This window comes from Balaenoptera ricei, chromosome 1 (genome assembly GCF_028023285.1).
Source record: "Balaenoptera ricei isolate mBalRic1 chromosome 1, mBalRic1.hap2, whole genome shotgun sequence".
In the NCBI taxonomy this organism is placed as follows: domain Eukaryota; kingdom Metazoa; phylum Chordata; class Mammalia; order Artiodactyla; family Balaenopteridae; genus Balaenoptera; species Balaenoptera ricei.
The window spans coordinates 122186931-122208647 of record NC_082639.1 but is presented as its reverse complement, the minus strand read 5'-3'; the positions used below and the strand labels follow the sequence as shown (position 1 = coordinate 122208647).

Below are 21717 nucleotides of genomic sequence, written 5' to 3'. Positions count from 1 at the left end.
GAGGCTAATAAACTCAAGGGCATATAGCTACCTGCAGGGGGGGGGGGGATACTTGAGGTTCAGTATGGAGCAACGGTAGACTGGTATGGTTCTCTAATTTCCACCTATAAAAGAACTCAGAATGTGTTTTTCCATAGAAATAAACTGACTCTTTGGAATGTACACTGCGGAACAGCAGTGAGTGGAAGCAGTACTTATGCCCTTTTTTTTTTCTCCACGAGACCAGGGAATTTAATAGAAACTAGCTGGCCAGGCAGGGTTATTCTCTATGGCATTGATACAAACTGGATTCTGCCCAGCCCTTGGGTGCCCTGGAAGTGTGTTTGTGGAGGAAACAGGGAAATGAAAAGGCAGAGCTCTGGGTTCCCCACTTCAACCACAGCACCCTTTCATGTGTTGGGTTCCTTATAAAACTTCCTTTGAGCCCATTCTATAATAGCAAAATGACAAAGATGGATCATATTACTTTGAAAAGCATACCCTGTTAAGACTTCAGACAAAGGTGAAAACCCAACTTTGTCTCCATGTCTCCCCTGCCCTGCTTCGCTGATGCCTATACTCTGATGAGAAAAGAAACCTTAATAAGTTCTCCAATCTCTTTAGGTGCAGTTCTTATCAAACAAAAACCAAAAAGGCAAAAATCAAAATAAAAAACAACCCAAACCACAACCCTAGCTTATTACAAATTTTTAATTATATTATCTTTTTAAGTCAGGAACAAAGAAAACCGTACCATTCATCACCACCATCATTTCATAAAGGGACATTTTAATGTAAAAAAGAATACAAGTTAAAGCTTTATAAAAACAGTCCTCATTTTTCTTATTTTGCTCTCCACTGGTGAAAATTTCTCATGAACCAACACTGATCTAGTCCAGCTTTTTCATCCAATGCCCTGAGGACTCCAGGCAGTCATCTAGCCAAAGCTGACCATCTTCAATTGCCGACCAGGGCATTCTATCCTTAAATGTTTTAGCTCCTCGAAGTGGTAGTGGGGTACAATGGAAAAAGCATGGATTTGAGAGTCAGGCCTGGGTTCAAATCCTATCTAATCCTCAAAGGCTACTGAACACTTGAAATGTGGTTAGAGCAACTAAAGAGCTGATTTTTTTGTTTTATTTATATAGTATAGCATAAATTTAAATGTAAATAGTCCTATGTGGCTAGTGGCTGTATTGGAAAGCACAGATCTAGACACTATTACTGTTAAGTAGTTTAGGGCCACATTCATTTCTGGAACAGCCATCTCATTCTGCCAACTCGCATTGTTCTCCAAGTCAGCTAAAACCTTTTAAGTCTTCCATATTTTGTTGCTAAGGTTGTCCTTCCCCATTTGTACCTATGCAATCAGATCTTTGCATCCAAATGCAGGAAATTAGATTCATCTCTATTAAGTTTCATAACCTTAAATTTAGTCTATCACTTCAGTTTTTAAGCATTAGAAGCAATCTTCAATAGAGATTTTTTTAAAATCCTATGTATTAGCAAGTGATAAGATAATCTTATAACTAGCACTAAAAGACTTTCTTCGAGCCCCAGTTTTTCACTGCTGTGGCATGACTATGAACATATTTCCACAAATAGACCTTTTTCCAGCTCACACATTAAGTAAACATCCTCTGGCAGGGTGAGAAGGAGTGCTTAATACCTGTGGCCTCTCTCTCATCTACTAGGAACAGGCTACTTATATTTTAGATAAAGACTCAAAAAGAAATAAGTGAGAGTCAGGGTTAGGTATGAGGCTGACGCCAGGTAAGTTTTTATTTAGGGGAAAAAAAAAAAGTCACTGAAAATAAAAGGCAGTCAAAATGAATGAGAGTTTCAAAACACCCTATAACTCTTTAATGGCAGCTTTTGCACCCACCGCTCAAGCCAGTTCTAACCCAACCAAGATGCTGGAAAGCAGAGCACACCGTGGTGCCCATCAAGCCAATGAGGGCGATGAAGCTCAAGGCTCCCCGTTTCCGCTTTCTAGGTTCTAAAAAAGAGGAAAGAGCAGAAGTTACTGGGGGTGCTCCACAATGACAGTGCTGTCAACATCCACCAGCCATTCTGTCAAGGCACTTGGGGTTGTACATTAGACCATCTAGTCTTAGGAGGTCAACCAGCTCTTCAGCCTAAGCTGTCAGTATGTTACATACTGCATGCAAAGTCGTGTGCCACAACAGTATTGAACTTTAAAACACGTTGTGGGATAATAATTAGAGCACCTTTGCTCCAGGATCTTTTGGAGTTTTCCCTCTTCCAAGAGGTAAGTCCAGCCAGAAGAATCTCTTCCCCCTTCTCTCTCAGGCACACCATTTATAGTACTGATTAGGAGCAGGGGATCTGGGGTCAGACTGCCTGGGTTTGAATCCTGGCTTTCTAGTTTACACTTAGTAGCTCTGTGACCTAGAGTCTTAATCTTTCTAAGCCTCAGTTTCCTCATCTATAAAATAATATTATCTATGTCATAGAATTGTTGTAAGGCTAAATAGCATATGCAGAGTTCTTAGAACAGCAACTGACACATTGAAAATGCAGAATGCGCTTTGTTACTATTCAAAGGTTAATAAAAAGAAAGACGATAACAGATCTTTCACCTAAATATCAAGTTACTTTCCCTCTTCTTAAAGCCCTGCTAAACAGGAAAATATAGTAGTATAAGATTTTAAATTTGTTTCCTTGACAGATGTCAATATGTCCTTACCTCCTGTGTAATAGCCATAAGCATAAAGAACTCGTCCAACAATCCAGGCCAAGCCCAAGCCAGAAACTACACGCTAAAATAAAAGGGCTCTGTTAGTTATTTGCATGAAAGAAACAGGCAGAATTTTATTAACATCTAGGCTTGATTACACAATGTTTTAACAAAAAGTTAACAGTTTTATGGATATAGTAAAATACTCCCTACCAAAGTTAGGGTAGAATGAAGTTGTTTCAGTCAGGAAAATCAAAGCGCTGTGATCCTTCTGTGAACTGCTCAGAGACCTGGGAGGTGATTGCTGGCCTTCTCCTAGGTAGGTGGGATGGGAGGAACCTCCCGGCCTGCCCCAGGGGACTCAGTGTGCTAGAGCACAGGGGAAGGAGAGGCAGGCCTGGGGGTCGCGGAGTAAGCCAGGAGAGGAAACCGACTGAAAGGCAGGACTAGGGGAGGAGCCCTGTGGACAGGAGACGACTGCACACCCCACGGCTGCGTGCTGCTTCGTCTCAGCCAGGTCCCCCCTGGGAGGGCTCTAAGGGGCTGTGCTGTGGCCCACGCATAGGCATGGGGCTCCACTAGAAAAAGTCAGGGGAGTGTGTCATGTTGTGAATCCCAGAACATGTGGTCTTGGAGGGGAAAGTCTCCCCATTCCCGACACCCTTGGGAAGAGAGAGTGAAAACTCATGCAAGATGGGAAATCCTTCCATTTGGACACCCTGCCGGGGTGACCAACCCATTTGGTCTAAAGGAGACAGGGGAGAGGAAGAGAGAGGGTGTGTGAGGACGTGAGTCACTGGGCGTCACTGTCCCCAGCTGTCTTTTCAATTTAGCAGTGGCATCAGTGGGGGTGAGGTTCCTACTTTAGGATTTTTATTTGTTTGTTTTGATGATTTTAGGGAAAGTTAAGTATCAGTAGGAGCATGAAACAACTATAAATAAAACCCCCAGGCGCACAAGTCACTATCTAGAAGCTCTGTAGTTTCTGCCAGGTCTCTCTTTAAAGTCGCATAATTACCGTCAACCCAGGAACAATATTAGGTGCTTGTCTTCAGAGTAGTCTTAGAGTATTTCCAAGAACTAAGCACAAGGAATGGGATCTAGGGAAGTGGGACAGGAACGGGGCTGGGGTGGACATCAGGTGATGCCTAGAGAGACCAGCTAGTCTGTTTAGACCAGCTAGCCTATTTACTTGCTAGGATTGGGGCTCTTTAGAGGCACAAGAAAGAAACATCTTCTCTAAGAGAGTAGCAGATTTTTCTTTGAAAAAAATACAAGACTTTGAGGTCATGAACTATAGATGTGCCATTCTGGCAGCTGACAAAAACAGCACAAGGCCATTCAGGTACAGACCAGAGGCTTATGAAAGTCTCAGAACCAGAAATGTGAGGTGCCAGCACTCTGGTCTGAACTCAATGGAGGGGAAATCGGGGCCCTGAAAAGGAAACACTTTCTGTGTAAGGCAAGACCCCAGTGGCAACTAATCAGGCTCAGATAAACTTTCTTTATTTAGATAAGGTGTAGTGAGGACCAAACCTAAGGCTCACAAGGGCCATAGCGGCCTACACGGCCCCGAGGTCCACCCTCACCTCCAGCCCTCACCTCCTGCTCACCACTGAAGCCGCACCGCTCGCTGTGCACCACACAGACCAGGCAGGCTCCTGCCCCAGGGCCTGGCCCTGGCTCGTCTCCTGCCTGCAGATGTCTGGAGACATCTGCAGCACCTGCTCCCTCACCTACTGCTTAAGTGTCACCTTCGCATCAAGGCGCTCCTCCTGACCGCCCCACTCAACACTGTCCCCCCCGTCCCCAGGCACTCCCTTTCCACCATCCCTGTTTTTGCTTCCTCTGTGGGGTGCATCACCTTCTAACATGCTACACGATGTCCTTGAATTGCTTTTTGTCTGCGACCCCAACTAAGAGTCAGCTCCATGAAACCAGGAGCCTTTGCCTGTTTTGTTCAGGTGTCCAGGAAATGTTCGTTGCATGAATAATGTGGCAAAGGAAAACTCAATGGACGTGAACCTCCTAGGATCAGAGAGACCTGGGTTCAAATTCTGATTCATCTACTCTGTAGCTATTTGATCTTGAGAAAGTTACATAGTATCCAAGAGGTTTCTCATCTGTAAAAAACGGGAAAAATTCTACCTACTTTAAGGAACTTTGTAAGAAGTAACTGAATGAAATTCTTTTAAATACATGGTGCCTAGACATTGAAGATGTTCATTAAAGTTTCATTTCCTCTTCCCTCCTGAATGGCTCAGTGAATTAAATCTATTAAATCTAATTAGATGAACCCCCTCCCCGGAAAAACTTACTGGGTGGTAAACACCTCCGACAGCTAGAAAAAATAAGAAGGGAGGGTACACTTCCAACCTGGAATAGATAGAAAAAAAAGGTTTTTTTTTCCTTTAAAGTGCTCTGTATGTCTATGTAAAACTAAGAACCCTTTACATTCTTACTTGCCAAGTTAGAAACTTGAGAATAAAAATAAACATTGACCAGAGGCAGAAGGCCTGACCGCTAAGATCCACCTTCTTTTGCTCTGCTTGGGATTAGATTAGCGGTAACTCAGAACACAGTGAGTCAAAGACCTCAAATCTGACAAACTGATGAGGCGAATTAGAGTAGATTTCCTTACAGAGCTCAAAGCCTCTCAACCCCTAGGCTGGGAGATTCAGTATCAGTTTAGAGTGAACTTGCTGCAAATACTGCAGAAGAGTAATGCAGCATTAAATTCATGTTTGAAAAGGGCATTGGGGGAGGGATGAAGTGGGAGGTTGGGATTAGCAGATGTAAGCTATTATATATGGAATGGATAAACAACAAGGTCCTACTGTATAGCACAGAGAACTATATTCAATATCCTGTAATAAACCATAATGGAAAAGAATATCAAAAAAGAATATATATATATTTATAACTGAATCATTTGGCTGTACAGCAGAAATTAACAACATTGTAAATCAATGTTACTTCAATTAAAAATAAAAGAAATGGAAGAAAAAAAGAAAAGGTCATCTAGAATCCCACCATCCTAACAACTCTTAATTTTGCTTAATATTTAATCTGTTCACTTATACATTTTTAATGATACTTTTAATGAGTATCCATGATCGTCATCGTTGCTATTACTCAGCAAACAGAGTACCAAGGGTCGAGGTGTTGGACAGAAAACACCCACTCTGCAGATGTCTTGGGGGCCGGGCAGGGCCAGCACTCACGTGTTCTGGTGGGCCCGCTGAATGCAGTTGAAGAGGTGTCCGTTTTCAGGGTCAGTGCTATACATTGTAGGATACTGTTAAAACAAAGTGTGTGTGATCAAATGGTCAAGTGTAGCCTTCAGTGTTGAGAGTTAAAATCAACCTTAAAGATAATGTATCCCAAAGCATCTTCTGCCATAACCTTGGTCAGATGATCATTCAATTTCTGCTTACATGCATGTGGTGACAGAGGTCTCATTCTCAGAGGCAGATTCAATCTGTGTCTATTAATATCCAGTGACAAGAATATATGTCTGTGCCATTCAAGGGGTAGAGGCAGCTTGTGCCAAATTCGGGGTTTTTGTTGACGTTATGCCATCACTGGTGGCTTTGGGATGCATTACAAGGATGCCATTGGGAAATAGCTCCTTCCCAAGAGTCAGCAAATACCACATCCTTTTAAGGTTCCCCTTAATGGGGGAACAGAAACTGAGTGTGTGAGAGTTTTAATGTGTCCATCAAAATAATAAACTAGACATGAAAACTTTAAAAGGAGCTCTAATTATAAATTGCTCAAAAGAAGTAGGCATTTAACATTGCTCACCAGGGACAGCTTCAGTAAGTATCCCTTCTAGATCAGCTAGAGCTAAAGGAAGCATTCAATAGATCTCCTCCCTATGTCTGATGTCCAAACACAGGCTAACTCAGCACCACGTGCTTCTCTTCTACTTGGGAAACAGGAAAATCACCAGAAGACATCATTTTAAAGTGGCACACCAGGAAACAACTGCTATTTAACCCCCTCCACCCCCCGTTTTATTTTTGGCCTCACTGTGAGGCTTGTGGGATCTTAGTTCCCTAAACAGGGGTCGAACCTGGGCCCTTGGCAGTGAAAATGCAGAGTCCTAACCACCGGACAGCCCGGGAATTCCCTATTTAACCCCCTTTAGAAAATAACTGTCTTCCTAGCAAAGAGCTCCAGCCAAAAGCACACCTGGTCTTTTTACAGAAGAGACAAAAGTAAAACAAGATGGAAATGACTCTCCAGAAGGGCCCCATATTTCTTGCCTTCCTCCTGCCAGACAGGGGCAGAATTTCTAATAGGAACAGGCCTGAAACTGCCACCGCTGACCACTAGCACCTCACCTTTCCCTCCACAACTGAAAACAAGTTCTTGCCCCGACGAACCCACAGAGGCACCGCTGTGTTCCCACTCACCTCCACTTTGTACTTCTTGCGGGCCTTGGAAACGTTGATGGCTAGATGAGTTACCATTATGAAGCTGGCAGCACCAGTTAGAATCACGAAACCATATTCCTTAGAGAGGACGGCCATCCTGACTCTGTGGGAGAAAGAACACATTCAGGCGCCACCTGGCACTGTGGGCTCCAAGCTGCAGGAGCCCTCAAGAGTGGGATGCTTTGTTACCAGCAAACGTATCGCTACAGATCAAAAAGAGGCATGAGTGATCTGATGGTTCTAAGAGGTAGAGATATTACTGTATACCACCCAGCAGAATTAAAAAACGATTCAAGTCTGCGATATACACACAGAAAAGTTCACGATCACATTGTATATTCTCTTTTGTGCCTGAGTTCTTTTGATCAACATTGCATGTATGAGATTTATCTAAACCATTGCAGTAGTCACTGCTATTGGATGGTCTGGCCACTAAAAACCACAATTTAAAAAAATATTTAGCAAGGCAAAATGCTAAAAGATATACTAAGTTACAGAGAGAGAGACAGAGAGAGAGAGAAAGAGAAAGAAAGAGAGAAAGAGAAAGAGAAACAGAGAGAGAAACAGGATATAGTCAGTATGTACACAGTGATTCCAAGTTTTTCGCTTGTATGTCTATTGGCATTGGGGACACTCTGAGGGCAGGAACCCTAGGGCCTCCTTTGGATCCTGAGGCACGTGCTGTTACAGCAGCAGAAATATCACACTTGTAGGGAAGGGATCAGTTCTAGTTCTTTGAAAGCAGAGCAAGGCTCTGGGCAGCTCTTGGAGAACCCAGATTCTTCATCAAATTAACACTTCAAAACTAACCCCATGATGTGTTCTAGTGCCTGCAATGCAGCTTATTTTGAAATGCATCAAAAAATGATGATACAAGCTAATATAGCAAAATATTAATGCTAGAACCTGGGTGGTAGCTATATGGATGTTCACTATACAATTCTTCCAACTTTTCTGCATGTTTGAAAAATTTCACATGAAATGTTTGGAGAAAAAGCTCATCTCCGCGTTTTTCAGTGTTCAGCAATTTCAGCTCTTTTAACTCTTGTCCTGCTCCAGGAGGAAAGAAGAAAGAAGGAAAGAAACATACCGGAGATCAAGGAGAGGAAAACCTGCTGGGTGGGAAGAAGCCCTAATAAATTCAGAGTAAGTTAGTGCTGCCCTCCAGTCTATCTGAGCATTGATCACCAGATGTCTGAAGGGTCAGAGCACAGCAGGACACAGAGAAATAGCTACAATGCTTCCAGAGATCCTTAGCTGCTGTCTCATCACGTGCGTGGCTGCCACAGGCCAACAGCTCCTGTGTGTATTCTGTCTTCAGTTTAAAATTTCCATCCCTGGGAATTCCCTGGTGGTCCAGTAGTTAGGACTCCGTGATCCCACTGCAGGGGACACAGGTTCGATCCCTGGTCAGGGAACTAAGATCCCGCATGCCACATGGCGTGGCCAAAGAAAAAAAAATTTCCACCCCTGAAAACTGTTTGGCTGCAACCTCTCCTGAAAGCCTGGGAAGGTTACCCTGCTCCAAAATGTTTTAGTCATCCTCACAAACAACCCAACAAGATGCTAATACCCCTATTTTCCAAAGAGCACCCAGAGGTTAAGTAATATTCCCAAGGTCTGAAAGAGAAAGTATCCGAGTTGGGATTCAGATTTAGGTTCCAATTCAGTTCCAATGTCCCCTTTCAATCCCACTTGACGATTTAGAGCTGAACTGGCATTGGGATCACAGAATCTTTCTCAGTGTGGAATTTGGGGCCAGCAAACACGTCAGTTCTTTAAAAGTAAGTTTCCCTTAGGTCTGCAAAATAACATTTGGAGCCAAAATCCTAAAATCTGCCCACCCCCAACCATGTTTCACAATAATTCCCGTTAGTTTCCCCTGCTATATTCGTTCTTTACCTAGAGCTGCTCGCGGAGGGGCACCCAGCATCCCCTCCTCCGGGACAGGGGACACACACTGGAAAGGGCCGTCCCCATGACTCAGCATGGGAATCACCTCCAGGTCAGCCTCTCCTGGGCCATCTCGTGTGGCTGCGGAGAGCAAGGAGCCTTTGGCTGCCTTCCAAGCTTCCCTGCCCTCATTCTCTTTTAGAATTAGTCCTTTCCAGAGTTTAGAAAATCAGCTTGGGGAGGAAGCTTTGGTAGTAGTTATTAAAACAAAAATATGGGGTGAATACTGAACACCTCTTTGAAAATAAATAAACATGACTACCTGATATCCCTGGGGTTCAACACATCTGGGCCAAACAGGCCACTGAAAACGAAGCTGTCTCTAACTTTGTCAAAAGCCGCCTGTTTAAGAACGATACAATTAAGCATATCTGGTTTAGGTCAAAGTGTGCAAGTTGAAAGTCTGTTCAGACCTCACCTTTAGACAGGAGGCTAGGCTCTCTCGCAGCCTGGGGTAACCTTGTGTTGGTGCAGACTTTTCAGCTCATTTTTCCTCTCCCCCCAAATCCCATAAGCTCCATTTTACAGAAAAGGAAATGGAGGCTCAGGTAGAGAGATGAGGGCAGAGCTAAGACCAGAGCAGGTTTTAGAATTCTTCCCCAAATACTCCAGCAAGCCCAGGCAAAACATTAGAATTCGGTGGCTCGGTCACTGGCCTCTGTTTTTCTGGCCTGTAAGGATTTGGGTAGGAGAAGCTAGGTGGCAGGACAGAGAAGTGTCCTTTGAGTAGATGTTTCTATTGCAGGCAATGAACACTCAGAAAGGCAACCGCTCAAAAACCTGCAATTAGAAATTAATGTTTACTACTGACCTCCTCTTCCAAAGTATAAATGCAACCTGGGAGGTTACACTTTTAGGCAGTCACACCTAAAGTGAAAGTGACTCTCCTCACACATTGGTACGGTGATAGGTACTGAGGGGAAAAGAATCTAGGTGAGGGCAAGCAGAGCCAGGAACAAGACCTTTGAAGGACAGAGAATTTACAGTAAGGGAGACCCAGAGTCCGATGCTAAAGTGGGTGGTGTGCAAAGGACAGTGTAATCGGTCAGGAAACAGTGAGCGTACTAGGGGCAGGAGGAGAGAGGCGGCCCTCTCCAAGGCTCTCCCTGCAGGAGCCCTGGACACACCTGCATAGGTGCCAGCGCCAAGCGTGTTCAGCCCGCCCTGACACCTCCTTGCACTTTCAGCACATGAGGAGCCCTGCTTCACAGGCCATTGCAGCCAGCACTTCCCAGCTGGCGTGATCAGGGCTAGAACAGAAAGAGCAGCCAATTGCATCAGATACTAAGCTCCCGTGAGGGAGGGACCGTGTGTGTGTCCGGCATCCCCCGTGCCAAGCACAGAGTGTGTGCTTATAGAAAGCTGTAGAATAAATAAAGCAAGCTGTAAGTCCAGGTAGCTTTCAGAATGCGTCCTCCGCTCTGCACAGTGCCTGGCATAAAGTGTGTGCCTAACCCATGTCAGTTTCCTTTTTTCCCCTCAAAGCATCTACTGAAACAATGGAAGCAATTGGATGTATGAATTCCTGGAGAAAGAGGAGATCAGAACACAGAGAAAAGCTCTGTCGCTACAGCTGCTGAAAACATAAATCCAATAGGGACTGCAAAATGCTTAAGGCTTGTCCTTTAAGGACAGAATCAGTTTAATTCACTTAGGGTTCAAAAAAAAACTTCGTCATTTGCTAAATCCTTATTTTCTGAGGAATCCAGGGCAAAGAGATGCACGCTCCCGCCCCGTCGCGTGGGTGCGGGTGCGTACACTGGCGAAAGGGGAGGTACCTCGGCTCACAGCAGCCACGTTCCAGGCAGCTCCAGCCACGCCCGAGGTTGGGCCGGGCCCGCAGCTAGCAGATAGCTCCCAGGGCACAGGCTTGAGAAGCTGATACGTGCAACACAACCTCTTTCTGACATGAGCACGCATTCGGACTGCACACTATAGTTTGTTGATTACATACCTGCTCTGTGTCACTGGCAACCCGTATATCCACCCAACAAGATAAGGTTCTTGCGGGTGGGAGCTCTGCCCTAGACTTTGCCTTCTACCTGGTGATAGACACACAGCATGCAGTCCAATGGTCCTTTCGGAGCTGAACTTTCATGACTGGTATAGATTACTTTGTAACTCACTTGGTTGTATAATAGCACTTGTTAATTATCACGCAGTTTCCGAGGTTAGTCGCACACCAGCTGTAAAGATTAAAATTTATGATTTGTACAAATAAAAATTTATCTAGTTACTTTGTAGTATTACACGCTGCTGGGAGAAGTGTAAAACAGAACCACCTGGAGGACAGCCTGGCGGCAGGCAATATGCTTTACATTGTTCATAACCTTTTGCTCATTAATTCTACTGGGAATCTGTCCTGGGGTAATAATCAGGAAGGCAAATAGATTTGGTTCAAAGACATTCACTTCAGCACTATTTATAACAGCAGAAACAGAAATGGTATAGATGTCCAAACAAAGAGGACTAATTAAATAAATAATATATCTGTAAAACAGAATAGTATATAACCATTAAAAATGGTGAAAGATTAAAGATGGTGAAACAGACTTAATATACAGCATGTTAAGTTAAAAAAAAAAAGAAAACAAAAAGTGTGTATCTAGTTTTCTCAATAATAGAAAAAAATTAAAGAAGAAAATATCAAAATCATAAGCATAGCTATTTCCAGATGGCTAAATTATAGATTTTCCTTTGTACCTTTCTATAATGTGCAAAATGAGCAAATATATACCAAAAAAGTTATGTAAAAACATGGCCTGACAATAATTAGTAATCGAGGAGACAGGAGGAATAGACAGTATGTTACAAAGGAACCAAAGAATCGGACCTGATTTTTAGCTTGAATCCTGTCACTTATCTACTATGTGCAGTATAGAGACAGCCTTGCAGGTAAGGGGGCAGTTTTGGAATCACATTGTCTGGGTTTGGAACCTGGATCTCATATTCCTAGCTGTGTGTCCTCGGGAAAATTCCTCAACGTCTTTCAAGCAACCTTGGTTTCCTCACTAGTTAATTGGAGATAATCATGGCACCTACCCCACACCATATAGTTGTTGTAAAGATTAAATGGGAACACTGTCTCTAAACACCCATCAGGATGCCTGTCACATAGTAAGTACTCAATAAATGTTATATATCAGGTTATACTATGTGTGCTAATGTTCTGTTAACTGTCTTTGCCCTGATTCAGTGATAAAAGCGGATGTTCGAATACATGATGATGAGATACATTTAAGAATTTATAATTTAGAATTATCATTTTAAAATAGCAAACAAAGCTTAGAACTACATATATTCCCCTCCTTTTTGAACTCTTAATAGCCAGCCATGTTATAATATATTATCTGAAGGGCAGGAGTATTCAGAAGGAAGCAGGCTTCTAGTACAGACTACGGAAATCAGCAAACTGCAGTCATGCAAACCCTCCCTGTAGCCAGACATGCTTATCCCTGCATGGGGCTGAGCATCCGTTCATTTACTTGTCCAAGTTTATTGAGTGCCTACTATGTGCTACTCAGTGGGCCCATGCTGGGGATGAGGTGAACAAGCCAGACTTTGGTCCCTGCCCTCAGGAAGCTCATGTTTTACTGAGGAAAGCAGGCAAATAGGTAAACAAATACCCAATTCCAGATTTTTCCTTCATACCAATGATCAGAAACTGTGTACAACCCCCCCCCCCCCACCCCAACAAAAATGAAACTAAAAGGGTTGGGGAAAGGCAGAGATAGGACAGAAGTGTTTCTGTTCTCTCTTCACTTATTAGTAACTAGAGAGGTGTATGCTCCTAGTTAACTGTTTCCTGGCAGTCTTGAGTCAAAATAGTTCAGCTGAGAGAACAATTAAGTTGAAGGTTTAAAAGGAATTAGTTTTTCTTTTTATTTAGAAAATTCGTGTCACTTATTTAATAGTAGAGATCCTTTTGGGAATGTTTTTATTCCTAGCAGACTTGAATACTGTTTATGATTTGCCTTTTCCCATGGGAAAAGCCACAGGAGTAGAGACGGTGGGAATTCTGGAATTAGACTTGTGTTCAGACCCCACCTGTGGGACCCTGGAAATGTTACTTAATTTTTCTGCCAAATGGGAGAATACTATTTACTTCACAGGATGGTTTGAGGAGTTAAATGAGATAAACTAGACTAAGCATCTGGTATGAACCCTTAATAAATGTTGGTCCAAACACAAAGACATTGTACATCCTGGCAAGTGTACATGTCTGTCCACATATGTAATACTTCCTAAATAAGGAGATACTGATTTTTCTACAAATCTATAATGTGCTCTGACTTAGAAATTAGTTCTGATACTGTTTGGGATAGATTCAAATTTGGCAAAAGGCTGGTCTACTTAGATTCCTGACGTGGACAGCATAATGACAGACGGAGTTAGTTTCCTAGTGTGGACAGCATGAGTCCCAGAACACTTAAGTCACTTACTCAACCACAATATACAAAGTGCTTACTCTGTGCCAGGCAATGTTGAGTTGTGGGAGATACAGCAGTGGACAAGATGGGGGTCCCTGACCTCAAGGCACTGACACCCTAATGACGAGAGAAGACTGACAACAAATACGCAAACAAAGGCAACCTGAGAGAGTGATGACTGTTATGGAGAACATACAGGGCGGTGATGCGGAGGGAACGGGGTGGAGGTGGGGCTACTCCAGCAGGATCATCTGGGGAAGATCTTTTCTCTGTGGCCAACATCTGCACTGACACATGAATGAGGAAGAAGCAGCCACACAACGTTATGGGGAAAAGAACATTCCAATCAGAGGGAATAGCAAGTGCAAAGGCCCTGGGTGAGGAAAAGCCTGGACCCCAGCACATGGTGGGAATATCAGGAAATAAGGTTAGAGAGGACAGATCCAGATTATGAGAGAGTCTTTACAGGCCAGGTAACAGTCAATACTTCTTGCTTCTCCCCCAATGGACTAAGATGAGATGCGTAGAGGAAGAAAGGGTATGCAATTAAGTGCCAGCAGAGGAAGCATCACTTCCCAAAGGGAAAGGTGCTTGACCAAGCAAACATGCACCATCATTAACTATGCAAGCCCTCGGGTGGATTCAACTACTGCACGTGGAAAGAGCTTTCCAGGTATGAAAAGGGACCAGGAACGGTACAGACCCTAAACGTAAGGAAGAAAGAGTTCTGAAAAGGAAGAAGTGGACACTTCTGTCAAGAAGCATGAACAGGCTAAGAATATGCCTTTGGCTTTGGTGAGGGGGAACCCTGGTTTTAGGGAGGTGGTAGAAGGTGGAAGTCCATGTGTTGAGGGTTAAGAGACAAGTGGGCTGTGAGGTAATACACATCAGGCAGTTCTCCCTCCTAAATGTGCTCACACTGTCCAGGCCTGCCAGTATGGCCCCATGCAAGTCCTACCACTTGCCCATGCAGACTTTCCTCCTCATGGACCCTCACCAGCCACAGGCTCTACCTTTGGATGTTGGCACATTTTGAGAATACTTTAGAAACAGAATTATTTCTACAACAGATATTTTTAAACAGCAGCATTTCTGTGTGTAACTTTTTTATTTATCAATATATATATTACTGGCCAAACATGACTTTCTGAGGACATATCAGGTTGGAGGAAAAAAACTAGGAACAGTATTTGAAGCAGGTGGGGCATGGGACAAGGGGCAGCAGAAAAACCCCAGGCCACAGTGGGTGTCTAGGGGTAGATCGGAGAACACTGGCGCCCTGGTGACCGGTGGGGCCTTGAGGTCTATGGGACAGCATAGTGGAAGGAAGAGTATTTGAGGCAACAACTCTTTGGTGCATCCAGTGAGTAGACACCCAGTGGATTTTTAAAAAGCTACAAGGCACCGTTGTAAAGTCTTACTTTAGGAGTGATCAAGCTTGGACTTAAAATGAGGCAGTGTTGGTCTCACCCCTAGAAGATATGCTCTATTCCAGTGCCTGAGTTAGCAACATGGAGCTTCATTATGATATTTGGCTAAGGTACTCTCCTATAGGAATGTGACTGACAGACTCACCTGGAAACATCACTACTCCAGCGCTTATACTTCGCTCAACCTTTCCGCCAATTCCTGCTTCTGCCACAGCTTGCCTTATCTCACTGGGCCAGGGGTTCCTTCAGTTACAAAAGGGTTACTCAGAGAACTTCCTGAACTACATTCAACGGAATACTACTGGGGTAAAACTCTCCTTCACTTATTTACTCCACTCCATCTTAGCTGCCAATAGAAATTCCCCAGGGCACAATCAACACTGCACAAATGGAGCAAAAGGCAGGCTTTACCATTTGGGCACTGGCCTCAAATAATTTATGACTTCTGAGCCATGAAGTTACAACAACTTGTCTTCTCCTAGATGAAAATCAAACGTCTTAAGGGAGATAGGATTTCAACTTTCACCTCTCTCTTTGCCCTCAAACAAATAAAAGCCAGTGTGGACAATGGTAACCCTTACTTCCATTTGCAAGATTGCTCCCCTCCAACTCTACTGCAATTTCTCAGCAGTCTTTTTTTTTTTTTTTTTTTTTTTAATGCATCAGGAATGGGACAATGCTAAAGCACTTACAGACTGACTTGGAGCCATTCCCCAATGTTTCATTAAAATCCTTATTTGGCTGCCTGTACTATTAATCCAATCTTCATTATATATGGTCCTTTATTTTATTTTATTTTTAAAATGTATTTATTTTATTTATTTACTTTTGACTGCGTTGGGTCTTCATTGCTGCGTGAGGCTTTCTCTAGTTGCGGCGAGCGGGGGCTACTCTTCGTTGCGGTGCACAGGCTTCTCGTTGCGGTGGCTTCTCCTGTTGTGGAGCATGGGCTCTAGGCGCGCGGGCTTCAGTAGTTGTGCCACGTGGGCTCAGTAGTTGTGGCTCGCGGGCTCTAGAGTGCAGGCTCAGTAGTTGTGGCGCACGGACTTTGTTGCTCCGCGGCATGTGGGATCTTCCCGGACCAGGGCTCGAACCCATGTCCCCTGCATTGGCAGGAGGATTCTTAACCACTTTGCCACCAGGGAAGCCCCGGTCCTTTATTTTACATGGCATTTTCATGAGAATAATACAAGGATGGTCACTTAAAGGGCTTCATGTGATCACATCAAGTGGATCTCCATGAGTCTCCAACACTGGGAGGTGGTTCCAAAAGCTCTGAGGTTGTGCTAGGGGTCTACTCTTTTAATGAGGTAGCTGTCCAGCCTCGTTTCTGCCTCCAAATGGATCTACAAAGGAATAGTCCTCAAAATTATTCCTAGGCAAGGCAGCTGAGCCCATACAAAGCTAAGTGGAGAAACTTGAGATCCCAGAGGCAAGCAGCACAAAGGTAATTCCCTGTTTCCATGATGGGAGAGAAAAAAAGGAGAGTCACAGAATTTATTTGGGTCCATCCTACATTTTCAAAATGCCAGTCTGGTCAATTCTACAGTACACAGATGATAAAATCTGTTTGAGTGTCAAAGTTTCAAATGGCAGTGAGATTTTTAAAAGAGTACATGGGGGCTTCCCTGGCGGCACAGTGGTTAAGAATCCACCTGCCAATGCAGGGGACATGGGTTCGAGCCCTGGTCCAGTAAGATCCCACATGCCGCGGAGCAACTAAGCCCATGCGCCACAACTACTGAGCCTGTGCTCTAGAGCCCACGAGCCACAACTATTGAGGCCCGCGCGCCTGGAGCCCACGCTCCGCAACAAGAGAAGCCACCGCAACGAGAAGACCGTGCACCACAACGAAGAGTAGCCCCCGCTCGCCGCAACTAGAGAAAGACTGCACACAGCAACGAAGACCCAATGCAGCCAAAAATAAATAAATTTATTAAAAAAAATTTAAGAAAAAAGAGTACATGGACAGTTAAGGAATAATAACCATGTGAAGAAAAATAACTATTCCCCACAATTGTTTTGCATATTCAGTAAATATCACTCCAAGGGCTAAAAATGAAAAGTTAGTTGAATAAGCAGGCCATTATTTGTCCAGCCTTGAATATTAACTGAAGTGAGGCAAACAGCAGAGGCAGGTCATAAAGTGGGTCTTTCCCGGTTTCTGATATTCTTTAATTCCTCATCAGTGTTGCTGGCAGAACGCTTGGAAAGTGGAAGCACGCTACAAGTTAGGGGGGATGGAAAGATCTGTCTTCTTAAGAGATAAATGTCCTATAAATCCAAATATAGTCAATTTTATAGTTAAGTAGCCACAGCTTGCAATATAAAATATTCAAGTTCCACATGTCATTTTAATTCCAACACTCTCGTGAACTGTCTGTGCTGACGAAAATGACTACATTCCTGCGCTGGCTGAGAGCGGGAGCGGGAGGGAAGGACCAGCCTGATGCTCGAGTCCAAGTGAATGTTTCTTGGTTATGTGGGATGAGCCTGCATTGACACAAATAAACCATGTTAAGGCCAAATAAGCAAATTACCTGCTCTTTTCTTCTCTGGAGTCTGACTTCTGTGTGAAAAGGCACTAGACACATACGCTTAACTGAATCTCCCCTGGGAAAAACTGGTAATTCAGCTCTTCAGGAATCTAAGAATAGTAGATTGTAAGACAGAACAAATCCTAGGTTCCCCTGTTTGTAGGATGACAAACTTTCCCAAACAGATTCTTGACCCAAAAGGCCCTATGGGCGAGAGTTCCTTGATGTGCTGACCTAAAAGCCCTGAGCCACGTGGACCATCTGGAGCCCAGCCTCCAGGGAGGTGTGATCCCAGGGACAGGCTGCAGGACATTTCCCATAGTCTGAAGGCACCAATCTCAGAGGACAGGGAAGAGAATGGGAAGAAGTTATGGGATGCAGAAGAAAATAAAAATCTTGTAACAATTCATTCAAGGGAGCTGATCTGACAAAGTCAACGCAGGACAAAGCGTTTCACCTAAATGGAATGCTCACTTTAAGTCCACATCTACCACCTTCCTCAGTAGTGCCTTAGAATGATTCCTTTCCTGATGTATCCCTTACTGAATGCTGGGTACCACGTGCAGTGCAGGGCTACAATGGTGAACAAGACTGAGAAAGAAGGTCCTGACCTTCCAGAATACAGAGTCAAATGGAGGGAGACAACTGAGGAGGATCATGAAACAGGAAGGTAACAGATTGAGCTAAGGGCTCTGAAGGATGTAACAGTGATGTGAGACTGAGCACACAGGTAGAGAAAACAGCAAGTACACAGGCACGGAGATAGGAAAGGGGTTTACTTGTATAAGGATGAAAAAGGAGACCAGTGTTGGCTGAAGGGTAGTGATATAGCCTAGAGGAAGAGTGGTAGGAGAAATCAATGATTATTAATAACACTTATTATTAGCACATATATTACTTAATGTGTGTCAAACACTGTTCTAAGTAGTTCATCAATATTAACTCATTTAAACCCTCACAGCATCCCTATGATATATTATTACTCCATTTTACAGATGAAGAAACTGAACATCAGAGAGGTTAAGTAATCTGCCCAGGGACACGCAGCTATAAGAGAGAAAGCCTGCATTCACACACAGCCAGGCAGTGTGGCTCCACAGTTATGCTCTCAACCCTTGGCTGTATTGTCTCTCAATGAGGTTGGGGAGCAAGTTTGACCACACTTGACCTCTTTTGAAACTTTTCTACCTCTCCGGACCCTCTCCTGAGCATAAAATATATTAACGAGAACAGAAAGCTAATAATTAACTCCAAGTCTGTGACTGATTAAAGCCTGAGAGCTTTCTAATTGGAAGAAGAAAAAAAATTGGAAAAGGTCCAAAAAGGAATTTTTTTTTTTTTTTTCTTTTTAATGAGTGTCAGCACTGCAGTATGACAGGAGGAGAGATTACAGGGGAAAAAAATCCTCCCAACTTTCGGGCATACAGGTTTGCAAAGGGCAAAGCAACACAAAAATTGGCACTTCATTTTTACATCACGATTTCCCTATAACCTGTCCCTTAACTGGAATTATATAGGAACTGAGGGGCAGAGTGAAACTAAGCCCTGACTTCCCAAAGAGGAAAAAAAAAAAATCTCTAATGAGTCACATGGACACCGTTTGGATTTTCCATCACAAGAAATGTGGGTGGATTGTATGCAGTGAATTCTTAGCAGCTGCTGAACAAGTCCCCTCCAGGCTACCAGCCATTCTGAATGAAGGAACTGCATAGGCTGCAGGCTCCTGCCTGAAACAGGGGTCTAACTCTTCAGGCCTGTCTGTACTTAGAATGAAGTTGTGTCACAATCATTCACATTTCTTAGGCTGGAGAAATAAAATAACACTATTAAATAAAAAAGAGTGAACTAAGTCACCAAAATATTAGAACACAAGTTCCAGTTAATAAATGGGTCGACTCTAGAAAGAACTCAGAGCGTAACAGGGGACGGATGATTCTAAATGCTGAACTCCTTAAAGGTATTTGCAAATGTATTTGGAAGGTAGTACAACTTCCCCACAGGAAGATAGGCACATAGACACTGTAAGAGATAGCGAGGGAAACACAAAAATTCTATTTTACACAGCAGTAACCTACCTGGTAACTGCTGAATTCTCCTTTTTCGGGAGGATGGTATACTCATAAGTAGTATTAATGAAACCAGTTGTAAAAACCGTAGCAGTATATTCTTTTAAACACATATTGCTTTAAAAAATGCTAAATGGTTCATGGTCAATTGTGGTTGGCAAGGGTGTTCTGAATACAGATTCAGAATATTTAAATAGAAATAGAGGGAAGAATATATTTAAATATTGCTAGCTGTGCAGTAGGCACTAAATTACTCTTTGACAGATTGATTTGTCATCCACTTCATTCCAGGTTTCTCCACATAGGTTCAGTCTCTTTGCTATCCTCCAGGTTAAGAGGTTCCCCTTCATGGACTGTGTCTCTGCAGAACTCTAAACTGGCAGGATTAAGTCTAAATAAGGGGGAAGACTGCCCTTCTCCAGTTTTGTTCCTTAATCTAAGGAGGTCCCTGCAGTGCAGTTTCTATGACTGGGCACAGTACCTCTACACAGTACCTCTGTTTTATATGTAGTAACATCATTTGTGGGGGGAATCACTTGGCAAAGTTTTCTATTTCTGTAACATTGTCAGGAGGGAAGCTTTACAGAACATCTTCCCCGGCTGAAAGTATTTGTTTGGATTTTAGATGTAAACTTATTTAACTCTGTTAAATTTAACTCCTGTGAGAATAAACATTCTTCATCTCCTGACTCAGATACTAGGCTCTCATCACTGAATTCGTTGACCTAAGCATAGTCTGTAATTTTGACCAGTAACCTTGGGTGCTTCCCAGAAACTGTAGGCTCCCAGTGATCTACAGATTTCTCAAGAGATGCCCTTGTTTCCACCGACAGAGGAATCGAAAACCTGCGGCAATTCCACATGACCACGCCCAGGTCTACAGCACCTGCAAAGAGCCATATATCTGCAGAGCAGTAAGTGTCCTTCCCTCCAGATCTCCCTTTCTCCAGTTAGGGGATTAAAGCCGCAAGCCTGTAGCTCTTTTCCTACCCACCCTCCTGTCTCTGCTTTCCTTTTACCTCCCTTCCCACACTCACTTGTCCCCTAAGCTACAATATAGCGGTAAACTCGTGACTCCCAAGGAAAGTGATAGCAGAAGCCAGAACTTCGGAGAATGACTTACCAACCAGCCTCCAGCCCCTTCCACCGCCCCGCAGTTGCCCCACCGCTGTGGCCCTAACGCTCCCTGCAGCAACACCAGATGAGGGAAATTCTCTGAAATCAACCTCAACAAAGACTCCGCCTCCTCTCCTGCTCTAAGGCAGCGGTAAGAAATGACCCACTCGTCGGTTCCAATTCAAACATACGACAAACGTTTCTATGAAACCAGGGGAAAACAAACACAATTCCCTGGGAGACCCTCCCGGAAGGTCCCTAGCAACACATGCACATCCGCAGCTGGCGCAGCGCTCGCAGGCCACTTTAAAAACCTGTGTCACCGATCAGGCCTGCACTGCCAGCTGCCCCTGCAGTGCCCTGCCCACCCCTCCTGTGCACCAGAGATGCAGTTGGCAAGGTCAGGTGGGCTCTGGGAGGCAGAAAGAAGGAGCCCGGCGTCCGCACAGCCCAGGGAGCAGAGGAGAGAAAAGGAAGTAACTGAGGAAGGGTTGACCTTGAGAATCTCCCTGAGTTTTAGATAGCGAGGCCGGCCCAGCTTAGACGCTCCAAACCCACTACATCATGGGGAGGATGGAGGGCAAAGGGGATGGGAAGGTAGAAAGGAATCTACAGACAAGAAGGGAGAGAGAGAGAGCGAGTCCCTATTCAGCTTGGGATGGCCGAGATACGGGCGGTGCCCAGCGCAGGAGCTGAAATGCCTCCGAGGCCCACGCTCCTCGCTGCCCGCAGGTGCGGGGACTCACCTGGATCACCTTCGCTCGGCTGGTGCAGAACGCAGTGCGCAGCGGAAGTGTAGGTGCGGCACCCTTCGCCTCCTGCAGAGTGGGGCGTGGCTCGGAGTAGTCCCCGCCCCCTCCCGGGGCAGCGCGAGGCCACGCCCTGAAGGCGGGGCTCTGGGTGTCCGAGAGAGCTCTCTGAGCACCACTTCTGGGCCGCTGGTCTTGAGGCAGAGACTGCATTTTCTTCCTCCTCACCGTTGTCCACAGATTTACCCCTCCTACTCCCAAATGCATTTATCTGTTCCTTTCAGCAAATGCCCTCGTGGCCGCCTTCCTAAACT

General features: G+C 44.3%; 1 protein-coding gene across 1 annotated transcript; it reads right to left on the bottom strand.

Moving 5' to 3' along the window:
- Positions 1–1730: 1730 nt before the first annotated feature.
- Positions 1731–21504, bottom strand: MGST3 (microsomal glutathione S-transferase 3). Its single transcript, XM_059935335.1, has 6 exons — positions 21401–21504; positions 7102–7225; positions 5905–5978; positions 4999–5056; positions 2690–2762; positions 1731–1978 (listed from the first exon to the last, which is right to left on the bottom strand). The coding sequence occupies exons 2-6, from the start codon at positions 7216–7218 to the stop codon at positions 1842–1844; spliced, it is 459 nt and encodes a 152-aa protein (XP_059791318.1). The 5' UTR covers positions 7219–7225; positions 21401–21504; the 3' UTR covers positions 1731–1841.
- Positions 21505–21717: the final 213 nt, after the last annotated feature.